A 24,854-nucleotide genomic window follows, 5' to 3' on the forward strand; every position below is an offset into this window, starting at 1 on the left:
AAACTTTTCTAGAGCCGCCCCCTGCACAGTTACCAGCTGTCAGCTACGTAGAAAAAGATCCTGGTGTAGAAAGTAATATTAAATAAATTCTAACAACAGATTATCAAGCTTAAACGTGCTGCTGTTGTTCAGCCGCTGGTTTCCTCTTTCTGGTGCAACGTGGGCCAAAAACAAAGAAGAGAGACGGACTCGCGACAGAAAAGCCGATCAGCTGATCATTGATCAGTTTAACATTTGAAGTAGCAGCAGGAGAGGGAGGGAGAGAGAGAGGCAGTCGCTCCATGTATCGGTTGTTAAGCTTAACGCTGGAATGCTTTACAAACATTCAGAGATGAACTTACACACTTGCTTTACTTCTCTCTGGGATAACTTTCTCGGAGATGAAATGCTGGTTTGGTAGCGAGGCTACAAATACACACAGTTACGCCGTGTCGCAAGTTTTGTGAGGTGCTTTTTTGATATTTAATGGATCGGATTACATTTTTTTTATTTCTCGCCGATATCCGATCCAGTAATTTACATCAGTATCGGACTGATACTGATACGTAATATCGGATCGGTCCATCTCTAGTATGTTATAGGAAAAACTGCAGGAAAGTGTTATGTGCAAGTGCCCTATACCTGGGTTTAATTGGGTCTGAAAGTAACAAAGCAGTTTTTGTGATATTGACCACACTGCTTTGGGAGCTGCATGCAAGGAATCAAACTGATTCAAAATCATAGTAACTAGGAGTCAGCCTTTTATACACCTATAAATTCACTTAGCACAGCAAAATTCACTTAAATCATCAAACAATTATAAATAAGAATTAAATAAATACATCTAATAAAACTAACACAAAGAAAGTGTTTTTAAATGAACAGAAGATTCGTCTAACCATTTGGGGCATCACAGCTTACTTGGAAAAAAACTCGAATAGTGTTAAAAATATCCCTTGAAAAAGCAGTGGTGGTATATGATAATACAGCCTGTGACTTATGAACTAATTTCCCCAACATTTACGATGTAATTTATCTGAATTTGGAGTTGAGAAACAATTGATGCTGCATTTTTATGAGGAGAGTGTTTACCCTCCTTGTACAGCAGATTCCCAGTAATATTAGGATCCTCTGTAATACAGTCCATACCCCTAACAGTAATGTGTAATTACAATGTAAAAAGTGTGTGTGTGTGTGTGTGTGTGTGTGTGTGTGTGTGTGTGTGTGTGTGTGTGTGTGTGTGTGTGTGTGTGTGTGTGTGTGTGTGTGTGTTTTGGTGGGTGGGAGAGTGAAGAAGCAAGGTGAACTCATTACTAAAAAAAAGTACACACAGTATAATTTTTGTCTTCTTTCTTTTAAAGGTACAGTGTGTAAAATCTCACCACTAAATGTCAGTAGATTGCAGATCGCAGTCAGTTCAGTTTGCTTACTGCTCCATAATTCAAGAGAGTAATCCTCGCTGCGGTGACCGCCGACAAACAAAATATTTAAGGATCAAAGTTTTCTGAGTTATAAACTGTAACTTTCTCTTATGAAAACGGTAGTTATGAATTGGATTGTTAGGAAGTGAAATCTGTTTTCGGTCACAAAAAGGAACCTTTCTAATGGTACCAGTAAGGCTGGTAAAATGAATTATAGTATTATGCCTGTGATTATGCTTTTGTCATCCAAAAGAGAAACTTTTTTTGTCTCTTTCATTTGCATTTTTGCTTCTTTGGTGAAGATAAATGTAGGTATGATCCTTCATATCTTGTGCAAGAGTTTAAATAACATAGCAGTACAGTAAAACCCCAAACCACAATGACAAATAGCAACATTAAAAATACAGGACTGGCAACATATTTCTATGCATATTCAAAATTTCTGATATGCAGAATTCCTAACCCCTTCTGTGTTTATCTATCACCCTTGTTCCTCACCTTGTTTTCCGTGTCTCTCCCGCTTTCCTCCATCAAGTCATTTCCTTATATTCGCATCTCTCACTATCTTCTCTTGGTCTTATGATACTGTATTTCCTCCACCCCTCTTAACCTTCACCAATCACCTCTTCCTCACTTGTCAGGGTTCGTAACTGTGTTACCCTTTTGTCACACCAGGCATGCAGGGACAGCCCCAGCTTGAATATTTCAAAAGGGAGCAATCCCCAACATGACCCTATCATCTGTTTTCTCCTCTGATCCTCCATTTTCCCCTGTCAGGCTTTCTTAGTCAGGGGCCTCGACGGCTTTTATTCCCACTCTCTCATGGGAATAAGAGATCCCTCTCTACTAGAGGTCTTGATCTCAGTTGCTGTACTTCTGAGTACAGATTTTGAATCAACACACTTACATGCATGGTAGATAAGGAACCATTATTTTCTTTTTCTGTAGAAAATGTCACACATATATATATATATATATGTGTGTGTAAGTTTTCTGCACTATACTAGAGGGACTGTTCTTCAAAACATATTCCCTCATTTGGTGGTTTGAAAAGTGAAGTCTAACATGTTGCTCCAAAGTCTCCCACATGTGTTTAAATCTCGATCTGACTGCGAGGTCATAGAGTATGATTCACATCATTTATTCATTCTTACCCCACTTTTTAGTGACCTCTCCAGCGCTTTGGATCAAAACATTCATCCTTACAGCGAACCAGGATAGAAATGTTTCATTACAGGATAAAAGTGATCACTTGGAAAAACTTTGTATTGAATTGGCGACAAATGGATTTAAACAAAACCAGAAAATGTCCCCCACAACAGAGCCACCATATCATATCAGTGTAAGGGGATGCATTTGGATTTCTGAATTTCTTGCTTTTCCATCATGTCTTGCGGGAATTTAGAATAAGAACAACCTGCTACTGTCAGCGTACCTCCAGGTAATAGTGTTTTAGCATAACTTTCAACTAAAATAGCTCTTAAGACTACTGTATCACCAGTGTTTTGAAGGAATCAGGAATTTTCTATTTTTTTCTGTTTGAATTTAACAGATCAGACATGACAAAAATACAGTTAACATGATTAAAGGCAGTCTAAAGTGAAGCCCACACAAAAACAAGCCCAAACAACCTTGATTACATTTACAAACACTGCTACAAAAATGGGTCAGACTGTGTTAATAAAAAGCGGTCTGATCCTTGGTAATCAGCAGAGAGAGTTATAGTAAAAGAGTACCGGCAATTTCCATTTTGTAATTTTCAAACCAGCATGAGGATCGTCTGTGATTATGATGCTGGTGCATCAGTGGGGGGGAAAGTATTTTTCATAATGCTAAACTGAACATTTTTTAAGGGTAAGTTTCAGAAAGGCTTTTTAAAAAATCATGTTATCATGCCAGTTATATCTTGGACCTTCAGGCAATAGATTCCAGCAGAGAGGCCCTGACTCGAAAATGCTTTAAATTTGTCCAGCCTTTAAACCTTTAATGCTAATTGCCAGCTCGTTATTGATTCTTGGACTCTAGTTGAACTTCTTTACATAATTCACAGTTCATAATAATCTTTATTTATTTCTAGGTGCGACCCCTCAGTTCATTCATTGTCTGAAACAAGCTGTTTTATCTCTTCTCCATTAAAACCAGCTGTCTTCAGATTGGCTGCTCTTTGCAAACAGAAGGTTTAAACCTCAGGTGGGCGGGGCTTCTGCATTTACTAGTTAAAGGGAGGACTCTTAGGCACATTTAGGTACTGATCTTTGGCACTGATACTTGGTATTGTACTAAGAAATGAACTCACTAAATAATAAACTTGCTTATTCTTAAGCAATTATATTCTTCTTAACTCATATTTCAAAGAATCCTAGGAGAGATAATCCCCTTGTTATTATGGTCCATATCATTCTTATACCAGAGATCTCACACCACAAGTACACAAGCTATTTGTTTTTCTTTTGAGCACTGTTGGTCATGAATGCAGTGTCTGTACAGACCGCCTTCAGCAGGTTCTCCTGCAAATCTTTAGTGATTCAGTTTCTACTCATCTCTTGTTTTCTAACATCTAGAATTTTTCTTTCTTTCACATCCATGAAAACCTGCTCCCTGAATTTGAACTGATTTTGCCAGCTGGTGTCTCCTGGAACTTGAAGTGTCTTGGTAGTCCCACTTTAAACCATTGCCTTTTTTGTGTAATAAAAAGAGTCCTCGTCAGCTTTTGAGACACCTTGAACACCTGTAACACTGAATGCTGGATGACTGTTTAAGTTTAAGTGCTTTCTTATGGATTTCTTCAAAGTTAAATTGTAACAATTTGTTATTCTAACATACTCCAAGGTAATTAGAACAATTATACTCAGGAGATGGACGGTAATGATATGGCTGTAATGGGGAAAAAAGCATAAAAATGAAAGAATATTAACTATGCAGGTGTTAATAATTTTGATATTCATTTTCATTTTTATTATTATCGAACTTCTACATTTTAATGACATTTTCACTGACTTTTCAATTGTGTTATGTTGACTAATCAAACAAAAGACAATTAAATGTCAGGCCACAGACTGAGCGACAGGTTGAATTTAACATCCTGCTGCAGCCATCCGTATTCCTCTGGGGACAGAATGCTGTGATAGCATTGCAGCCTTTGAAAGGAGGAATGCTGATATATAGTCCCTTCTGCTGTTTAGGACGCAGTCAAGAGAAATTAGTCAGTGGCCCTGAGTCACTGTGAGAGGGTTGAGAAATGCAAATCTTATTGCCTAAGCACATTTACTGCACTGTAAAATTGTCAAATAGTCATTTTCAACAATCGCTGATGGGTTGATGGGAAAACTTCAGGTCACTTGAGGTCATTTAGAGAGAAAAAAGAGCCCTGTGATGCTGCAGTAGGTGATGTTTGTCATTTTCCATTCAAGGGCATTGCTGCGGAAGAGTTCAGTGGGCCTGCAAAAGAGTGATAGCAGCGAGGATCAGAGAGATTTGACATCTGCAGCACGAGAAATTGCGGGTTGTTTGTAGTACTTACAAAGAAAAAAAAAGATCTGGATAATCTGTCCCCTCTCTCTGTCCCCCTTGTGTAATCTGAGTAATCTTTATGAGTGAGTACCCAGGTCTGTCTGACAAGGTTACGCTTCCTCCTGTATTACACCTGAGAGACTCATCGTTGCTTCTAAAAGAAAAAACTGTAAACTCTGAAATAGCTTTGTTTGAGCACAGCTCCGGAGAGGCTGATGGTGTTTATGGGGTGGGGTTACTGCAGTTTGCTATCCCCTGAATGTAATCAGAAAACACTACAGCAACCTGATAGTGTAATAAAAAAAAATATAATTATTGTTTGCTCTAAAATAAGTAAGAGATAGACGTAACTACCCTTTGAAGTATGCTTTTTGCTGCATTTGTCAGGTTTTTATTTCTTTGTTTGCTGACTGGATTCTACAGTATCTGCTTTCCGTTAAACTCCTGGTTTCACTGACGTATAATACACAAGGAATTAAAACTATATAAAACAATAAGATCACTTTCTGGCCATTTTAGGGTGAAAATGAAAGCTGCCGTTTGAGAATTTTAAATGTAGGTAATCATGCTGAGTGTCTTAAAATTTAGTGTTATGGATATTTTGTTAAATCACTAATGGCCCTTGGAAAATCTTGGGGCTTAAAGCTCTCTTTGAGGTTGTATTACTGTGTGTAGCGATAGAGCTTAAAGCTGGGTTATTCACTATGTCAGATTAATGTGTGAATTTTATTTGTTCCTCTATCTCATTTTCTCCAAATGTGAAACACTTGGTCCAACATTTTATAAACCCAGCATGGTGCTTCTTATAATTAAAGAACCCATCCAGACGTCTGCAAAGATCTATAAAATATCCTACTTGCACTAATAATTTGTCTCTTTTTTTGTTCATAAATGAGTCCGATTTAAAAAATGAAATGTCGTCCTACCTCTGTAGATGAATGAAAACTGATATGTGTCACTGCATTCAGCTAACTTTAGCTACTGGATTCTCAGTGTATGTACAAAGCAAGATTCAAGTTTCCATATCAGACTTCACTGAAGTTGTCTGTTGAAGCAGGCCTTCCACACTACTGCTTCTTCTTTCAGGCACAATAAATCAAAGACACGGAGACATGACTCTCAAAGAATGCTGAATTGAAAAGTGTGTCTGCAGCAGCAAAGGCATGCAGTTTTTATGTTCTGCTGACCATTGAAATTACAGTGACTTTAACTAATGCTCCACAATAACTGCCCAAAAAAGTGGCATTTCACATTGGTGCCAAGTTTCCGGAACTGAAGAATAAATCATTTGGCACAGTAAAGGTCAAACATCAAACAAAAGTAAAACTCACCAAAACACAGTTCTGATGGATTTTAACATGACTACCTGAATGATTACACATTAATTGATCTAACCAATTAAGATAAGATAAGATAAGATAAGATAGAACTTTATTAATCCCTCGGGTGGGTTCCTCTGGGAAATTCGACTTCCAAAAAAAGCACAGCAACGACCAAAGTTACAGTTACAGAACTGTTATATATATATATACACACACACACACACACACACACACACACACACACACACACACACACACACACACACACACACACATATATAAATACAGAGACAAATATAAATAAAATATACAAAGGGGATAAATAGAATAAATAGGAATAAAAAATAAAAATACAAGTGAATTGCACATTTCAAGTATTGAGTCTATTGCACTGTTGACTATTTACAAAAAGTATTGCACAAGGTATTGTACAGTGAGGTGCAGAGGCACTACAGCTTAGTTGTTCCCCCCTCCTTTGTCCTCCTGTTTCCCCTCCCTCTCCCCTCCAGAGAGGAGTTAAACAGTCTGATGGCGTGTGGGACAAAGGAGTTAATGTCATACTAACAATATGTCTGGAGGGATGGTGATGCCAGTTTGCCTGCTGAGTTAGTCAGAAGGTCATGGATGAATTGCTGTGATATCTGAACATCTACTTGATGTATTGGAACGAAACAAAAAATAATGAAAAGATTCCCACAGAGCCTCAGTGACTTTGACCTCCAGGTGACTTTTATTAGACCAAAACAGTGAGAATGAAATTAAGGGTTTCTAGTGAAATGTCTCTACTACTTCTAGATGGAACGCAGATGTATTTAACACAGACATTCATTTTCCATTCGTGGTCTTTGCATTTGAGTGAATGTCTCCTTTACTTTTGCACCATCATTGGGCCATGTAATGTTTTGGTTTCCTGAGCAATTATTAGTTCTCTTATCAGTCTCAGCTGTAAATTTTACAGTGCTAAATAGAAAGCCTTAGCACATTGTCAAGCTAAACTAAGACTGTTAACATGAGTAAAATTACTTGCTGAACATTAGCGTACTGTCATTGTGAACCTGCAGTGTCAGTGTCAGATAGAGCTGCAAGCTTTCAAAACTGGGTTTAACTGTATGCATTTTTATATGATGCTTGGAGAGTTTATTTACATATATTTATGTTGATGCCTACATATCTGTGCTTTTTTTCTGTTTCAACAGAGGGACAGGAAGTGAAAGTCGGTGAATACAATGCAATTGCTGATGTGCTGGACCTCATCAACAACTCCATCAGGTTCCAAGGTATGTGGCTGTGTGAGGAATCTAAAACTCACTAAAGAAAATCTGTTGATTATTCCAATTTTTTTTTAACCAGGATGTTTCAGTAAAGACTAAAAACTTAGCAGCTCCTTTTATGCTCACTTATGCTCTTGAACCCAAACTCCTTCCAACTAACATAAATATACAGACCCACTCAGACAACACCACCACTCAGTGAAGGAACTCACCTCCCTAAACTGTTCTCTCACAGCTAAATTATTTACCAGTACATTTTTCTTCAACCCCTCCCATGTTTCCCTGTGTTGACATACTTTGTAATTTGTGCGATGCTCAAAGCCATTTTCTGAGCCTTTCTCCACATACAGAAAGTCTAAGACTGTAGCTTCTAAAAAGCTTGTTTCCACATCGCTGACCACAGTAAGTGGAAATATGTAAGATGATGCTATTACGATCGATTGGCATACTGGAGATAGAAAAATACAGCAAAAAAAAGGGGAAAAGAAAGTGCAGCATCCTAAGAGCCATTATCATAGAGACACTTAACTAGTGGAAACTGGGGGACCAGGAAATTATCTCTAAAAATAACCGGTGCTACTGCAGCATCACTATTCATTGGAAGAACTGAAGTTAAGACAGTTTTATTTTATGCTTTAGTATGATAAAATAACTCTTTTCCTTGTATCACAAACCTTCTTTCTTGTAGGTGTAGAGCCACCGAAGGATCGGACGTTTGTGCGTCTGCAGAGGCGCCACATCAACGTGCCGCTCTACAGCATCCTGTCCACCATCACCATACTGGGCATGCTCATGGCCGGGGCCTTCCTGTTCTTCAACATCAAGAATCGGAATCACAGGTCAGCACAAGTTGTACAACTAGCCAGCAAAGGTGAAATTTTTCAATGTAGAGTGGAAGGAAGAAGGTAAATTATGGACTAGTAGGAAGAGAGAAGTAGTGGTAGAAGAATCTGAGGAGACTGAATGGTATTGAAAAGAGATGGCACGATACCACTTTTTAATGTCCGATACCGATTCCGATATCATAAATTTGGATATCTGCCGATACCGATATGAATCCGATATAGCGTATTTTGTAATCAATAAAACTGTTTTTTATAAATATCTTGTGCATTTTGTATAAGTTTTAAAAAACAAGAGACTGAAGCTATTCTGTTATACCTGTATGCAAAACAATACACTCCACCCAAAACATTTTATAGTTCAACAACACTGATCAATCTGATAAACTAACTAATAGGGTTGCCAACTCCCACCAAAAATATTAGGGAACCACCCCCAGCCCTTAATCGAATTAATCAACTTTAATTTAATGCAAGTATAAAATCAATTATTTTTCTACAATATTTAAATAGATTCAACATCTTTCTTCAACAGAATTGCAGATTGCACAGATGGTACCTTCCCAAAGGAAAAAGTACTATAGCTTACTAGGGTGTATATTAGACTTATTAGTTACTATATACAATAATGGATTTCTATACATGTAATCAGATGACCACTTTTGTTGTAAGATTCAGATAATTATTTATTCAAAGTTTTTAAATCACATAACAAAGAAAAGTATTTCTTTGTGCCCCCCTTTCCCTGTTAATGCCCTACTTGGCCCCCCACAAAACTTTGCTAGATCCGCCCCTGCACAGTTACCAGCTGTCAGCTACTTAGAAAAGGATCCTGGTGTTATTTCTCAGAAACAATTCATAACTTCCCTTCAACCCATTCATGTCACCTATAAGGTAAACCTGTTTCTCCATCACCTGTTCAGCTCTGATGATTCAGTAAGGACATCTCCTGGTTTCATCTTCATGTTTCCCTCTCACCAGATAACCAAACCGATATCATGACCAGCACTTTTTACAGCTGTGGCTCCAGCAAACATCAGCTGATACTAGAAAGTAATATTAAATACATTCTAACAACAGCTGATCAAGCTTAAATGCGCTGCTGTTGTTTAGCCGCTGGTCTCCTCTTTCTAGCGCAAAGTGGGCGATAAACAAACAAGAAAGACGGGACTTGCGGCAGAAAAGCCGATCAGCTGATCATTGATCAGTTTCATGTTTGAAGTAATAACAGGAGAGGAAGGAGAGAATGAGAGAAGTAGATGCAACTGCGCAGAAAAGACAGAATAACTCCAGCTTTGTGTCCATTTTTTAATTCTAGCTGAAGTACGGGACAAATCGCTTCCTTTTCACCTCAATATGGAACTCCGATGGCCAGTCCAGCTGTGGCTCCATATATCAGTTGTTAAGCTTAACGTGGAAATACTATGCAAACATTCAGGGATGAACTTACACACTTGTTTTACTTCTCTGGGATAGTTTTCGCCGAGATGAAATGCCGCGGTTAGGAAGCATGTAGCGACGCTCCAAATGCTCCAACAGACCGCCGACAGGTCTCGCAGACAACAGCCGCTCTATCACGTGACACATACTGCTCCGATGCGCCGAGCTGGGTTACGCCAAGTAGCGCGTTTTGTGAGGTGATTTTGTGATACTTCGGATCGGATTACATTATTTATTTCTCTCCGATATCCGATCCAGTAATTTAGGTCAGTATCGGGCCAATACCGATACGTAATATCAGATCGGTCCATCTCTAGTATTGAAATCAAAAAATGATGAAGCATGAGCATAATGATTAACTATTTCTGGAGAAATACTATTATTTAGCAGCTCTCACTTTGTATAAGATTAAACTCTACTCTATCATCATTTGAATCTCCTCTAATCCTTTATTCTTTTCTTTTCAGATTAATCAAGATGTCCAGTCCCTACATGAATAACCTGATCATCCTGGGAGGCATGCTCTCCTATGCATCTATCTTCCTGTTTGGTCTGGACGGAGGTTTTGTTTCTGACAAAGAGTTTGAGACCCTCTGCACCGTGAGTCCTCTTAAGAGTGTTCTCCTATAAATAAAATAATGAATAAAGGCAAAAATTTAAAATTTGCCTCAATTAAAAAGGAGAAAAAACTACCCATCCACTGCCACACCACCAAAGTATATTTTATTAGTCAAAAAAGAGATGCAAGCTTTATGTCTTTGTTTTAAATCAATTTATCAGCATATTAACCAAACATATTCTGTGAGCACTCGTTGGTTCAAGTTGATTGGTTTTTAAAAAAGAAATGGACTCAATCGTGTCCAGAGGAGGCGAAACCTTTATTATAAACAGTGTACACATCTTATCTGAATATGTGTATACAAATATGAAATTCTCTTCTGGCCATGTTTGCTCTCATCTTATGTCAGTAATGTCAAACTCATACAGCCCACTTTGATATTACGTGAAACTCTCCTTGCTGTCAGTGTAAAGGAATTTAACTTTTTATTGAATACCTCAGATATTTTAAAATAAGATTTATCATCGCAGTGTTTCTGCATGATAACAAAATGCTGCTGCAGTAAATGAAAGACAGCTGTCAGCGTGACTGTTTGGGCTTAAATTTGCAAAAAGTTCTTGTAGCTCTCTGACTGCCGTATAATAATAAAACAAAGTTTTTGTTATTTTACAGAATTTATTTTATTTTATTTATTCTTTTTGTTTTACTATGGATTTTAAAAAAAATAGTATATAGTGAAAAACTTTTCTATCATGTAATTGTTTATCAGGTGCTTAGTTATTTTGGTGTAGTATGAATGGGCTTTATCTGTAGGAAAAACGGTAAAACGTAGGAAAATACAATTAATAAACCGGAATTGATGTCCTCCTACACCTTCAGTGGGCCAGACAGAAGTCTTTGCTGGGTCACTTCTCATCCCCAGAATCTTATGTCATATAACGGTTTCTAAAGAATGGAAAGCACTACCAAAAGATGAATCGTATTCACATGTGACTGTGTGAAAACTAACAGAATCTCTCTCTGCAGGCCTTTTGTAAGCATGCTGCATATTAAGTATCTCCCCTCAGGTAGCATTACTGTGTGACTGTGTAGATACTGGATTAATTAAAGAGTTTTGATTACAGTGATAACTGGTTTCCACTGAGACACCCACCCTGTTCAGATATAGAGACACAAATATGCACATGTGTACCAAAGAGGTGTTAGGCAGAGCACGTCTTGAACTTCTGTCACCTGGTTCAAGCTCTGCTGCAGAGCCACAACAGAGTTTGTCACTTCAGACTTCGGGTGCTGCAGCAGAGGAGCACAGAGGTTTATCCATTCACTGCTACCGATCAATATCTGCTGGTTGCTTTGAGAACAAATGGCGTAATTGTTTTTTCGCTGTCTTCTTCTTTTCTTTACCGCTGTGCCACATTTTGTTGCTTTCTCATATGTGTATGCAGATATAGAGAGCTTGTACACAGATACACAGGTAAAAAGAAAATATGTACCGTATACAGTAATCAAATACAAAACATGAAATCGCGCACACAGGGTCTCTGTGGATTTAGGATTTTCTCAGTTATAGTTGCACTTGAAGCTTTAAAAACACATCAGCGGTGCCATTTGTGCCGTGGAAGTAAGAGATCTACATTTTGTTTTTCATTAAAATTGAAATGCGCTCAGGAGTGTGACAGCTTCATAGTCCAGGATGTTCTCCCAGAGCTTCAGAGATGGGAAATAAATCTGACAGCACCTTATTTTTAGAATGCTTCATAATGCTACTTTGAATGAACTTCTGGAGAAAAATGCAAATAGCTGTCAGATCAGATGTTGTTTCCAGCCTTGATCACCAGTTTATGACATGACACAATTTCATGTCTCACTGTTGTTCTGATAGGTTCGGACGTGGATCCTCATTGTTGGATACACAACAGCTTTCGGAGCCATGTTTGCCAAGACCTGGAGGGTACACGCCATCTTCAAAAATGTGAAGATGAAGAAGAAGGTATTGAAAAATATTATGATTTTTTGAAATATTTTTATAAAGGTAACTCAGTGGGTCTAACCTAATCCATTTTCTTAATCGCTTTAGCTGGTTATCCACCTTAGGGTTGTAGGGTGGTCTGGTGCCTATCCCAGTTACCACAAGACAAAAGGCAGGGAAGTACTCCTCACCACTCCATCCAGTCTATATCTTCTCATTTTTCTGATGTGATTGAAACATGGCCCACACACTCCTGCTTCATAGATTTGCAGTAATGATTCCTCCTCCTTAAAAACGTGGTTTGATTTTTCATTTATATTCAAATTTGTTTATATCAAACAAATCTGCAGCTTTCCACTTAAACGGCCATATGCTTTCTCGAGGTTTTTAACCTTATATTTTTCATGACATTACCTACATCTGTTGGATGGCATAACTGGCGGTTGATACAACCACAGTCGTATCTGTTGGCACATGACAGTCTTTTCCAGGAGGCTTCGCATGCCTTTTATAACCCCATCGCTGGTGTGTGGGTGATTGTATTCAGTGCATCAGTGCTACTCGTGCTTTTTACAAACTGAAAGACTGGCAGCCCCATGGCACCTGCTTTTAGAATCTTCTCTGTGAGAAAAAGGATCTAGAAATACAAATGGCTTTTTAAACATCTAACACAATCTGCTTTGCTGGCCCAGTTATATAAAAGCGGTGTCGAGCTCACCAAGTGTTGCAACTCTGCTTGGCCTTTTTGTATTTATAGACCTCGCTCTCCCCTCTGTTTCTCTCTCCCTTTCTCTCACCCTCTTGCATATTGGAGGACGTGTGGGTGGCCTGCCAGAGAGAAAGCAGGAAGAGAAGGAGGAAAGAGGAAGGATCGAAGAGTGGAAGAGTTTGGAGGGATGCAGGGAAATAGTGGCAGAAGGGAGAGACAGAAGGGGAAAGGCAAAGCGTGGCAGAGAAAGGGACAAGACAAACAACATGGCCCAAATGGCAAAAAAAAAAGTAGGTTGGACTCTATGAAAAGAAAAGGGGGCGCCGAGAAAAGAGGGCAAATGATAGATTAAGATAAAGAGAATCCAAGAACTGAGGCCCAGTTTAGATTGAGTTTCCACTGCAGTTCAGTCACAACACATTTGTAATCATTTTTTGTAATGTGTGACTTTGGTCCCGGCCTTTTACATTTCTGTAATTCACTGTCTTTTTCAAAGTGATCATTTAATGAAAACAAAAGAGTTTTTTCCTCTCTGACCTTTCACAGCCAATTGTTTTGCTCCGTTCCCATCCTCTCATCCTCTTTCCCTTGCTAACAGAGACATAACAAATGTTTCTCCAGAAGTAGTATTCAGGCCCTCAGGGTGTGTTTTCTGATGGTTCAAGGCCTGGGTTTGTGTGAGCAGGACAGACACACATCCCACTTCACCCACACTGATTGAGTGCAGGGGCTTTGGCTTCACTAGAGTGATAGTTGCTGGTGGTGTCCTGAAATGTCTGCCAACTGCTGTCAGGGGAGGGACAAACACATCTTTTCTTCAAACTGTGGGATTGGAACTGCATCCCTCACTTCTTCCCCTATCCTCCCCTTCATCTTTTTTTTTCTCTGTAGGAGAGCAGGGATTGTAAATCAAGGGTGAGCTCAATAAAGGTTCCACTTGGTGGGCTGTAGCTGGCACTTGTTCACTTCTTTAAAAGCTCAGTGCCACAGACGATGCAGAGAGAGGAGAGCCAATCAATGTCCTATTATTCCAAACACATAAACACAGATAAGCATACAGTATGTGCTCACAAAAGTCCCCCTGTGTACGAGCCACACACACATAAGTGTGTGATTTAAAACCTAAAAGTAGAGATTAAACATGTTGTTTTTACTGCTTCCACATTTTGATCATTATTTCAGGGATTAGATGGATTGCTTCCTAACTGATAAACATACATGAAAGATACAATGCACAAAATCACTGCTGCAAATATTGTTTTCTTAATTTAATAACAATGGGAAAACAGTGGTGTCAAGAAAAAGCAAAAATGGAGGATGGAAGTCATGCAACAAATATTTTAACTGTAAAACTGTGACTCTGTGCATGATCAGCTCCTCAAGTCTGACGTGTAGATAAGTGTAGACTGTGATTTATTTGGTCCTAACCAAATCTCATCTCTGTATCTGAAATTATTGATAGTTTTTAAGTAATTCATTGACTTTCAGGGTCTCATATCAATCATATCAGTAACCCTGTAAATTTGAATTAGCTCTGAGGCAAAATGTCCTACAGTCGCTAAAACAATGATTGGAGACTGCGGCACAAGCAAAAGTATTGTGGCCATGTGTAATTGGCTTGGAGTCTTGATGCCTTTGAAGTGACTGCTGCATGGACAGAGACTGGTCCTGCGTCCACTTGGAATCAGTTGGCAAATCTTCAAAGCAAATTTGGTGTTTTAAGATGGTGATGAAACAGCAATAACAAAGAATCAGTCTGCTTGTGATTAAATGAGCTCAAGGTGGTTACATGCAATCTGTTTCTGAAAATGCAGCAATTAACTGTGACAAATCGATGAAAACTGCAAATTTGTTGCAGTTTACAGACAAAGAAATTCACATTTACTACTTCTGTTCAGAGTCCATTGTAGACCTTGTAGATTTCTCAATATTGAACAGAAATTCAATAATTCCTCCACAAATACTGACACAGTTGCTGCAGGATGGCAAAATGGTATAGGCACCTAGCAGACCTGCCTTTTTCTAAGAGTACAATAAGAATATAACCAACTAGCACCTCAACTAGTTGTGTTGAGTTGACTATGCTGCTTTTGTCGACTATCTGCATTTGTACAGCAGTTATTTGTAACCTCTGCCAGTCCATCTGAGTCACAGGTTGCCTCCCAACATGCGATATGTGCTATCACCTTTAATCAAAAGCTGACACCCAGGGACTGAAGGTGTTGCACACTCAACCTTTGGTTACCACAGCTACTTGCAACCAGTTGCCAAATGAGAAAAAATGCAATGTAATCACCAAGGTAACCTCCAGTTTTTCCTAGTTGCAAAGACAGCCCTCTCTTTACTGTAGTGTTACTGAGGTAGATCGCATGGATAATGTCATGATAACTACCAGTGCTGTCAGATGTTGGTACTCTAAACATGACTTTAAAAAAATAAAAGAAGCAACCATCTATGTCCCCAGTACCATGGACTCACAATTCATGTAGAGGGAGAAAAGAAAATCTGTCTGTCTTTAGAAATCTTTTGCCAAGAAAGTACCGAACCAAGCAGGATACAGTCATGGAAGTGCCACAGAGGCAGTTTTCAGTAATGAAATGTATGTTTATATATACATCTACCTGTAGACAGATTTTCACACATCACAACACAATGCAGATGTGGATGCAACATAAAAATCATCCTGAAAAATCAACAAAAAGGATCATTTTAAGAACATAGCTCTGTGGTGGCTCTAAATTATTTGGGCTTTTTCCTCAAATTAGTAACTACAGCCACACTGGAGCCTTACTGGTGTGACTGGTGGAAAGAAAACAGACAACACTTCAGGTAATTTAGATTAATTAATGCCTTGGCAGAGTAACATATCACAGTTTAGCAGATGGTGTAGGGTAGAGTACATTTCTCAGAAATATAACATGTCTAATTACTTGTTAGATTTATAGAATTTTAATCAGTATATGTAATATATGTTGATTTTCTTCTTCATGTTGTCCTAAATGGCCCGAAGCAATGTGATAAACAATAACAGAGCACATACCTTGTTTTGCCTTGCCGACATACATCTGCTCAAAAGCACTGCATCAAAAGATGGCAGATCAAAAAACACAGTCCCATTATTTATCTCATCCTGGGCCCACTTATGGGTGGAGACCTGCACAACACTGCTGAGTTGCATCTGGGCTATGTGATACTCACCAAACACAGCCCAGCCTGCGTCCCCTGACCTTTCCTTTGATCTGCGGTTCCAGACAGTCAAACGCTATTATAAATAAAGATCACAAACAGGTCACAGCTTTCATCCCTCTAAAGTTCAGGGTACAAAAGAGGAGCTTTTGTGGTTGCAGTGGCTCTTGTTTGGTGGATCTTTTCCACATTCTCTCACCACAAGGTAACAAAACTGTTGCTTGTTGGTGGCATAGTATTGACACAACTGAATGTCAACTCGTGGTTTACACCCCCGGGATGATTACAGTCTGCTAAATACGCTACGTGTCTTTATCGAATGTTGAACCAGGCCTTGGTCTTTTGGACTCACAGGCCTGGCTGGATTCCGATCCCAGCAGGTGGTCATTTGCAGTTAAATACATTATTACCAGACCCTGATTAGATGGTTAAAATGAAAACAGCAGGGGTCTAGGACCTCAGATGGGATGTGAATAACTCACTTCACATAATTAGTGTGGTCAATAAGAAATGCTGTCTGAAATGACACTACAGATACTTGCATTATCATATAACATTAGCAGGTGTGGGCTATTTAGCTAATAAAAGCACCTAATTTTCTCTTCCCTCTTCAGATCATAAAGGACCAGAAGCTGTTGATTATCGTTGGCGGGATGCTGCTAATCGACTTATGCATCCTCATCTGCTGGCAGATTGTGGACCCACTTAGGAGGACTGTGGAGGAATACAGCCTGGAGGTCAGTCATCTTGTCTAAACTTGTGGTCACTTGCAGCGATTTTGGTAATGAAGCTTACCTTAGCTGGTGGGGAGTCTTGGTGACATAAAGTCTTGCTAAAAATGCCTGAGTGTTTTGAGTTTAACCAAACAAAATGTCTGCTATAGGCTCCTGCACGAGCATCTTTGTTGTGCCTGTTATTTTTGGGTCAGGATGTTAGCCATTGCTGCCTCCTGTGCCCATCCCGTGGCCGGACATTTGCCAGCTTGAATGGGAGACTTTGGCAAGCTCAACTGGAAAAGAGGCACTTGGCATCGTTTCATCTTCGCTGGAGAGTTGGCATGGCAGGGAGCAGAAATTAAAACTGCTACAGTATACTGTGACTGTAAAGAGACTGAGATTCTCTGAGATTGGTGCAGGATTAGTCTAGCTTTGCGCGCAATTGGCTCAATTGAACATGCTGTAGCTCTGGCATTAGAGGTTGATGATGTGTGAAGTGTGTTTTCAGTTAGGCATAGCATATTAGCACATAACTATCAGTGATATTAAGGGAATCCACACATTAGCAAGGCAAGTGAATATTTCTATACTCAGAGGTATTAGTCGCTTTGGTTGAATTGGGTGATTTATTTTTTATTTCATATTTCTGTGTTGAGCATACTGCCTGAAGTCAGTAGGAGTGCCCTTTTTTTTATCACTGGTGCAGTGAGGACCCACTGGCGAAAGGATCTGGCTATAATAGTGATTTATTAATGAAGTATACAGCAGCTGTGGTTTAGGAAAGCTAATTGTTTGAGTACATCTGCTCACTTTGCTCCACATGAAACTTCAGCCAGGGACACTTCAAGCTGTGCATGTTGTTGTTGTTTTTGAGAATATCTGCAAATATCGATGCAGATAGTCTCAAAATAGATGATAAATCAATAACATATAGATGATTACAAAATTCACTGGTTTAACCAAGTCTGTTAACCTAATCAAATTATCAGATACATAAGATGATGGAATATGTTAGGCCAAGGGATACTTCAAATCCATAATCCAGTTGTAGTTTTTATAATCTGAGTGTATTAAAGAACAACTCTTCACTCAAAAACTGTAGCCAGGCAAGAAATTTCAAGTGAAGATTTGTTTTTTCTGCTTAACTGGATATGGATATGAACATACTGGCACAGAATGTTGGGCACAAACACTTCACATGAATATTCCAAGCACAGAATGTTGCGAACAAGGACTTTGCACTAACATTCCACACGAACATTCTGCCCAAACATTCTGTGCACAGAATGTTAGGTACGAACATTCTGCTTGAACATTCCGCGAACAGAATGTTGGGTACAAACATTCCGCACAAATATTCCATGCACAGAATGTTGGGCAAAAACACTTTGCACGAACATTCAGCACAAACATTCCGTGCACAGATTGTTGGGTACGAACACTCCGCCCGAACATTCCGTGTACAGAATTTTGGGTAAGAACATTTCCCATGAACATACTAGCACAGAATTTTGGCCACAGACACTTTGCACGAACATTCCATGTACAGAATGTTGGGTACGAACATTCCGCACGTACGAACATTCTGCCCGAATATTCCGTGCACAGAATGTTGGGCAAAAACACTTTGCACGAACATTCCGCCTGAGCATTCTGTGCACAGAATGTTGCGTATGAACATTCTGCACAAACATTCCGTGCACAGAATGTTGGGTACGAACACTCCGCACGAACATACTCTCACAGAATTTTGGCCACAAACACTTCGCACGAACATTCTGCCCAAACATTCTGTGCACAGAATGTTGGGTACGAACATTCCTCGCGAACATTCCGTCCACAGAATGTTGGGTACGAACATTCTGCATGAACATTCCGTGTACAGAATGTTGGGTACGAACATTCCGCACGTACGAACATTCTGCCCGAACATTCCGTGCACAGAATGTTGGCCACAAACACTTCGCACGAACATTCCATGCACAGAATGTTGGGGACAAAGACTTGGCACGAACATTTCGCACGAATATTCCGTCCACAGAATGTTGGGTACGAACATTCTGCATGAACATTCCGTGTACAGAATGTTGGGTACGAACATTCCGCACGTACGAACATTCTGCCCGAACATTCCGTGCACAGAATGTTGGGTACGAACATTCCACGCGAACATTCCGTCCACAGAATGTTGGGTACGAACATTCTGCACGAACATTCCGTGTACAGAATATTGGGTACGAACATTCCGCACGTACGAACATTCTGCCCGAACATTCCGTGCACAGAATGTTGGGTACGAACATTCTGCACGAACATTCCGTGTACAGAATATTGGGTACGAACATTCCGCACGTACGAACATTCTGCCCGAACATTCCGTGCACAGAATTTTGGGCAAAAACATTTTGCGCGGACATTCTGCACGAACATTCCGAATGAACATTCTGTGAAAAGAATAATGGGGACGACCATTCTGCCTGAACATTCCGCCCACAGAACGTTGGGCACAAGCACTTTGCACGAACATTCCGCACAAACATTCTGTGCACAGAATGTTGGGTATGAACATTCCGCCCAAACATTCCGTGAACAGAATTTTGGGTACAAACATTCCGCACGTACGAACATTCTGCCCGAACATTCGGGTACGAACATTTCGCATGAACATTCCGTGCACAGAATGTTGGGTATAAACACTTTGCACTAACAATTTGCACGAGGTTCTCCAGGCTGCAGCTGAAGGAATAAGGCTTTCAAACAACATACCCTGTTAATTCAAAGGAACAACTGAAGTTGGGTTATTAATTTTGTCCTAATATTATTGCTTGATTAACTTCCACAGTCTTCCTAAAACATACCACCAACCATCGTCATAGATAGATTGTGAAGCTCTGTTTTGAATTATTGAGTTTATCACCACCATCACATACAGTAGGTGACTGCTATTGTTAGCTTAAGTGAACTCAGATGGCAGAAAGATATCCTAGATATTCTGAACCTGCGTAGTACTACAGGTCCCAGGTATGTTGAATTGAAAACACTATTTAAAAACAATCTGCTTTCCATTAATGCTACAGTGTATTATTCTCTTTATGTGTTGGCTAAAAACTCAGTGGAACAGCGCGATTACATTTACTTTACTGTTGCTTCTTTCAAATTACAAACAGGAGATTACGGCTAGTACGAAGATGACATTTCACCTAATGAGCAAAGAGTTCCACAGAGTTCTGTATGCAGGCCACAAGATGGCTAACTGCACCCTAGGAATCCTCAGAAACTGACAGCATTAGCTGCATACTCATTGACCCTGCTGCTAAACAGAGGTTGCCAGAAGTCTGGTGCGGTGAAAATCTGGGTCTGTTGTTGGAGACTTCTTTTGATCATCCTGAATAGATTTTCTTCTTGTTTGCCAGCTTGTTGCCAAGGTCCTGTGGGGGTGGAAAGGTACCTTGCACCCAATTTTGACTTTCTTCAATTAGATGAAAATCTTGTGAAGTGATAAATAGCGCTTATCAAAGAGTAGCAGGTCAGAGAGCCTCTCTCTCTCTGAGTCCTGGATAAAAAGATTCCAGTTTGCGAACCCTGATGAAAACATGTAAATTATATTGGCAGTATTATATTGGCAGTATTATTTGACTACTTCTGATCTACAATGAAAGGTATTTACACAACTCTAGAGAAAGCTGTATTTCTTTTGTGTTATATAGCCACTTATATATTTAAGCCTGCTGAAAGAGGAAAACAAAGCCTTGCTTAGTATTTGTGAATGTTATCAGCATGGGCAGCTGACTCCTTATGGAGTAGTCTCAGACTTTATGTCCTGGCCAGTGGAGGGTTGTGAATATATATAAACCACTGAGTGCTGGAGTCTGCATTTCCCCTGAGGTTATGAATCTGCATGCCTGGGCTGAGGCATAGGGTCCACAAACCTGCCTTGCCTGCCAGATTTCAAACACCGGCACCAGTGGACCCTTGGGGCTCAGCTGAGGGAAGAGACAGCCTGGAGCCCATCTGCACCCTGGGCCTCCAGGCCTGCCACGTGGGACCACAAACCAGAAGGCAACCCAAATAAACTGAAAGTAGACAAGAAGCAAAGAGAGGTTAGGAGATAACGATAACTCATCAACAGCTGTGGTTGTAACAATAATTTTAAAGCAAAACTAACAGAGAATATTGCTTTATAAACAGAGGCAGAAGGGTTTTAAGCCATGTACATAATGGCATAAGCACTGCAATAAATAACTCAGCGTTTCCACTGGGTTCAGTGAGGTGTTGGAACAGTTGGTGTTGTGATCTACTAGTATCCAATGAAAATGAAAGACAATTAAAAAGAAGATCATAATAAACAATACAGAGTGATCCCATCATATTTCATTTTCTCCCCAGTACTATTACATTATCTCCTGCAGTTGTAGTCCAGTGTGTGTGCATACGCGTGTGTGTGTTTGTTTGTGTGTGTTGTTTCTGATCTGAAAGGTAGATTAAGTCTGACTGTTTGAGGGGATGGGGAATAGGACCGTGGTAAACGGTCTCCATGGAGCTCAGGAGCCAGTGACTGACTCACTAATAGTAAATTGCTCAAAGAGAAGGACTATTAGTTACCCAGTTTCCTGTGAACTACCGCATCATGCTTGGCCAACATTCTTTTTCGTTTTCTTTTTTTTCATTCCCTCTCTCTTTCTCGCTCTGTCTTTGTCAGAAACTCCCCTACACCCCCTCACGTTTCACCTCTGTGGAGAATTGAAGTTGACCTTGGGTTCGCTAAGCTGTACCCACCTGCTGTATCCAAGGATACATTGTATGTCAGTGCAGTGTTATTGAACTGTCACGGTGCTACCTAGTTTGCCAGTTTTGCTGTTTGTACCACTTCACCGGAGGGTGTCTTTGCTAAACAACAAGCGTATTCAGTTTTTCTTTTTCTTTCTTTAATTTAATAGACACAGTCAAAGAGAGTGTGTGGCCAAAGTCAGTGGCTATCGCAGATTTTGGATGAAATGATTGGGCTTGCGATGTACATGGGCAACTTGGAAAAATTCAGTTCCGCAGGGTTAATCCCACTGCTGAATCTAGCAAGCTAAGCTTAATGAGCTACCATTCACAAAACTGGGCCATTCCCCTTTGCATCCTTTATTAGCATTAACAAGAAGATGAAACTAAAGAGGCTGACAATAGATCCTTGTGGAACACTTCATAAAACATCACTGATTTAATACCCTCCCAAATAAAAGTAAAGAAGAGCCAAAGATCGTGCGGGGAGTTAAGTCTTTAAGTCTTTCAAATGGGAGGAGAGTAACCTCACACCCCCCAGTCATATTTTATGGCTCCACTTCAAGCCTGTAGTTTTAATTGCACTACATGGATGATGGTGCTCTCCCAAAAAATGACTTTTGACCTTGATACTATAAGAAATTTTCCTCTGCTTTTACTATATACTATACTATGAAATAAAGACTCACATGCTGAATATAGAAAAGCACAAAACAAAACAAAGTGGAATGTAGATGGACTAAGATGATAATTACAGCCCTCCCTCTTAAACTTAATGTACAGAAAGCAGGAATCGTTCTGACCGCTCCCCCAAATATCCTGGGAATGCTGATGGAATTGTTGGGCTGCAGTGAGCAATTAAAATCCCTTCTGTGGCTCGTTAATAATTGTCCATTCCTTAATGGCATGGATGTTTCAGCAGCTGCTGGCTGCTAGAAATTAAGCCCTGCAGTACTGACACATGCTGTAGTGTCAGTGTACACACGTGTGGAATGTGGCAAGTCATACGCAGATGTGTTTTTGTATGAGTGCCTGTGTGTTTACGGATGCATTCATATCCACTCTTGTGGATCCAGGGTATTGTCCCCCCCGCATAATGAAGGACAAACTGTCAAGAAAGGATGATTAGCATTCTGGTGAATCCTGCCGCAGACCCCCTCTACTCTCCTCTCCTCTCCTCTCTTTCTTCTCCTCCCTCCTCTGTCGTGTATTTTTTTTATTTATTTTTTTTGCAGCCTGGAAGCTGCTGCAAGCATCAGCGGGCAGGAGAGCTACAAAAGAATATTGCAGTGTGGCATCGCCATGGCAACGGCCATGGTTCCTGACATCCATAACGCAGAGAGCGGCACTGTTGATTCACGAGACAAAAATAATGGGTTGAGGCACCCGTCTCAGCATGACAACGCATGCTGGGAAAACTTTAAGCATCCACACAGAAATACATGCCCAAGGCTGATAGATCGTCAATGGCTGATCGAAGCAGAACAGATTTATCAACACATACATATTCATGCATGCGGATTTTCTTCCAGAAGATCTCTGAGAGTTTACCTCTGCTTCTCTGCCTCTGCTGCCCCACCTGTATGCAGCAAGACGAGGAGAGAAAGGGGGGTGGAGGGAATTTAATCCCGGTGCTTTGTCAATGCACTCACCTGGTCCCAGTATCATATCATCGGAGGAGCAAGCAAAGTATGACTCACCACTAGCATTTAATGTGGAAATATTCATCTTTATGCAGCGATGATATGATGCTGATTAGCTTGAATGGGAGCCCCCATTATCAGCAATGGAAATCGAGACAGGGTCTTCACTGCCAGGCTCAGACAAAAGCGGCGAGGGTTAAGATGCATAACTAATCTGACCAGAGGCTAAAGGACGCTGCTATGGTCTTCATTATTTGCCCCAAACATAAATGCATTTGAGCGCTGTTTAAAAAAAAAAGTTGTGCTATGAAAATACATCTTAAGTAAGGCAATTACTCAGATTACACAGCCATTTCTCTTGGCGGGAGGCTGTAAAATGCCATCTGTTCTTGTAATACTTAAAAATGCTATTTTTAAAAGATGGAGAAAAAAAACATTTTTGTTAACATCATTTCTAAATAAAAGAGAGGAAAGGTAACCGCAGACAACAGTCACACTGTGGGCAACAAATAAGAAGGCCAGTTTTTGCATCTGTTGTAATTTCTATTAATAATGACATCAGACCAGTCTGACAGCAGGCACCTGCTATCAATGTGACTCCACACTTTAGAGTCACTCTGCAAAGCAGTCCTGGCAGTTTTTGCTGTGCTGTTTGCATTGCTACTGCCTGCCACTTGTCCTGCTGAATCATTTCACTCTTCATTCTTGACATTTGTCCCCATTATTTCGCTCCGTTGCATTTGACTGCATATGCTGTATTAATGTGGCATGTTGCATCCATCACCCCCATGTGATAGTAAATTGCATTAAATTATTCATTCATATGAATATCAAGTAGAGAGGTTAATACTTAATGTGTTTATATCCAGATTCAGACACAGACTTAACGAACACACTCGCACACACTCTCCTGCACCCACAGGTATAAGGTTTTCTCACATTCAGTCCCCACATTTCATTTCATGTTGTTTTTTCATCACCATGCGCTTATATTGTTTACTTTTTGAATTGCCTTCTACCTATGTTAGACATTTAACCATCAGAATCATGTCACCAGCCCCTGTTCTGTTTGCCAAACCTCCTTATTTATTCCATGACTCCCAGCCTATCCTCTACCCCTCTTCTGCTTTTCTTTATTTGTCCAGCTATTACCCTTTGGGAGTGTGCTAAAAAAAGCAGGGGATGAAAAAAAGTGCTTTCTGACAGCAGTGCCAGTGGATGAAACTCAGGCTGGACTGAACCACTCTTTTTTTTTTTCCCCCATCCTCAATTTTTTTTTACCTCTCTTCATCACCCCCTTTTCTCTGTCTCATTTGATTCTGGTGTTTCTTTTCCTTTTTTCTACTCTCAGTTCACCATCTTCTGTGTAGTTTCTCAATTCCACCTCTTCAAAGGGAGGGATCAACATCTGGCCCAATTCCGGTCAGGATTTGGTGCCGATGGGCCGAGTTGGGGAAAGTAGCGAGTGTGGCCAGAGGGAGTGAGACATGTGCCAGCAAATTTCCTTGAGTCAGAGAACG

The 24,854-nt window shown here is 40.0% G+C and overlaps 1 protein-coding gene across 1 annotated transcript in view; it reads left to right on the plus strand.

Annotated features, from left to right (window-relative positions):
• Positions 1–24,854, plus strand: part of gabbr2 (gamma-aminobutyric acid (GABA) B receptor, 2) — a 208,791-nt gene that overhangs the window by 139,443 nt on the left and 44,494 nt on the right. The window contains exons 9-13 of the mRNA XM_085396781.1: positions 7,429–7,509; positions 8,192–8,342; positions 10,253–10,385; positions 12,227–12,334; positions 16,823–16,945. Coding sequence (XP_085252907.1) covers positions 7,429–7,509; positions 8,192–8,342; positions 10,253–10,385; positions 12,227–12,334; positions 16,823–16,945 — 596 coding nt within the window. The remainder of the gene's footprint in view (positions 1–7,428; positions 7,510–8,191; positions 8,343–10,252; positions 10,386–12,226; positions 12,335–16,822; positions 16,946–24,854) is intronic.

The sequence above is a fragment of the Rhamphochromis longiceps genome, linkage group LG22 (genome assembly GCF_057381845.1).
Source record: "Rhamphochromis longiceps isolate RC_006_pf linkage group LG22, R_longiceps_female_GT1.1, whole genome shotgun sequence".
Classification (NCBI taxonomy): Eukaryota; Metazoa; Chordata; class Actinopteri; order Cichliformes; family Cichlidae; genus Rhamphochromis; species Rhamphochromis longiceps.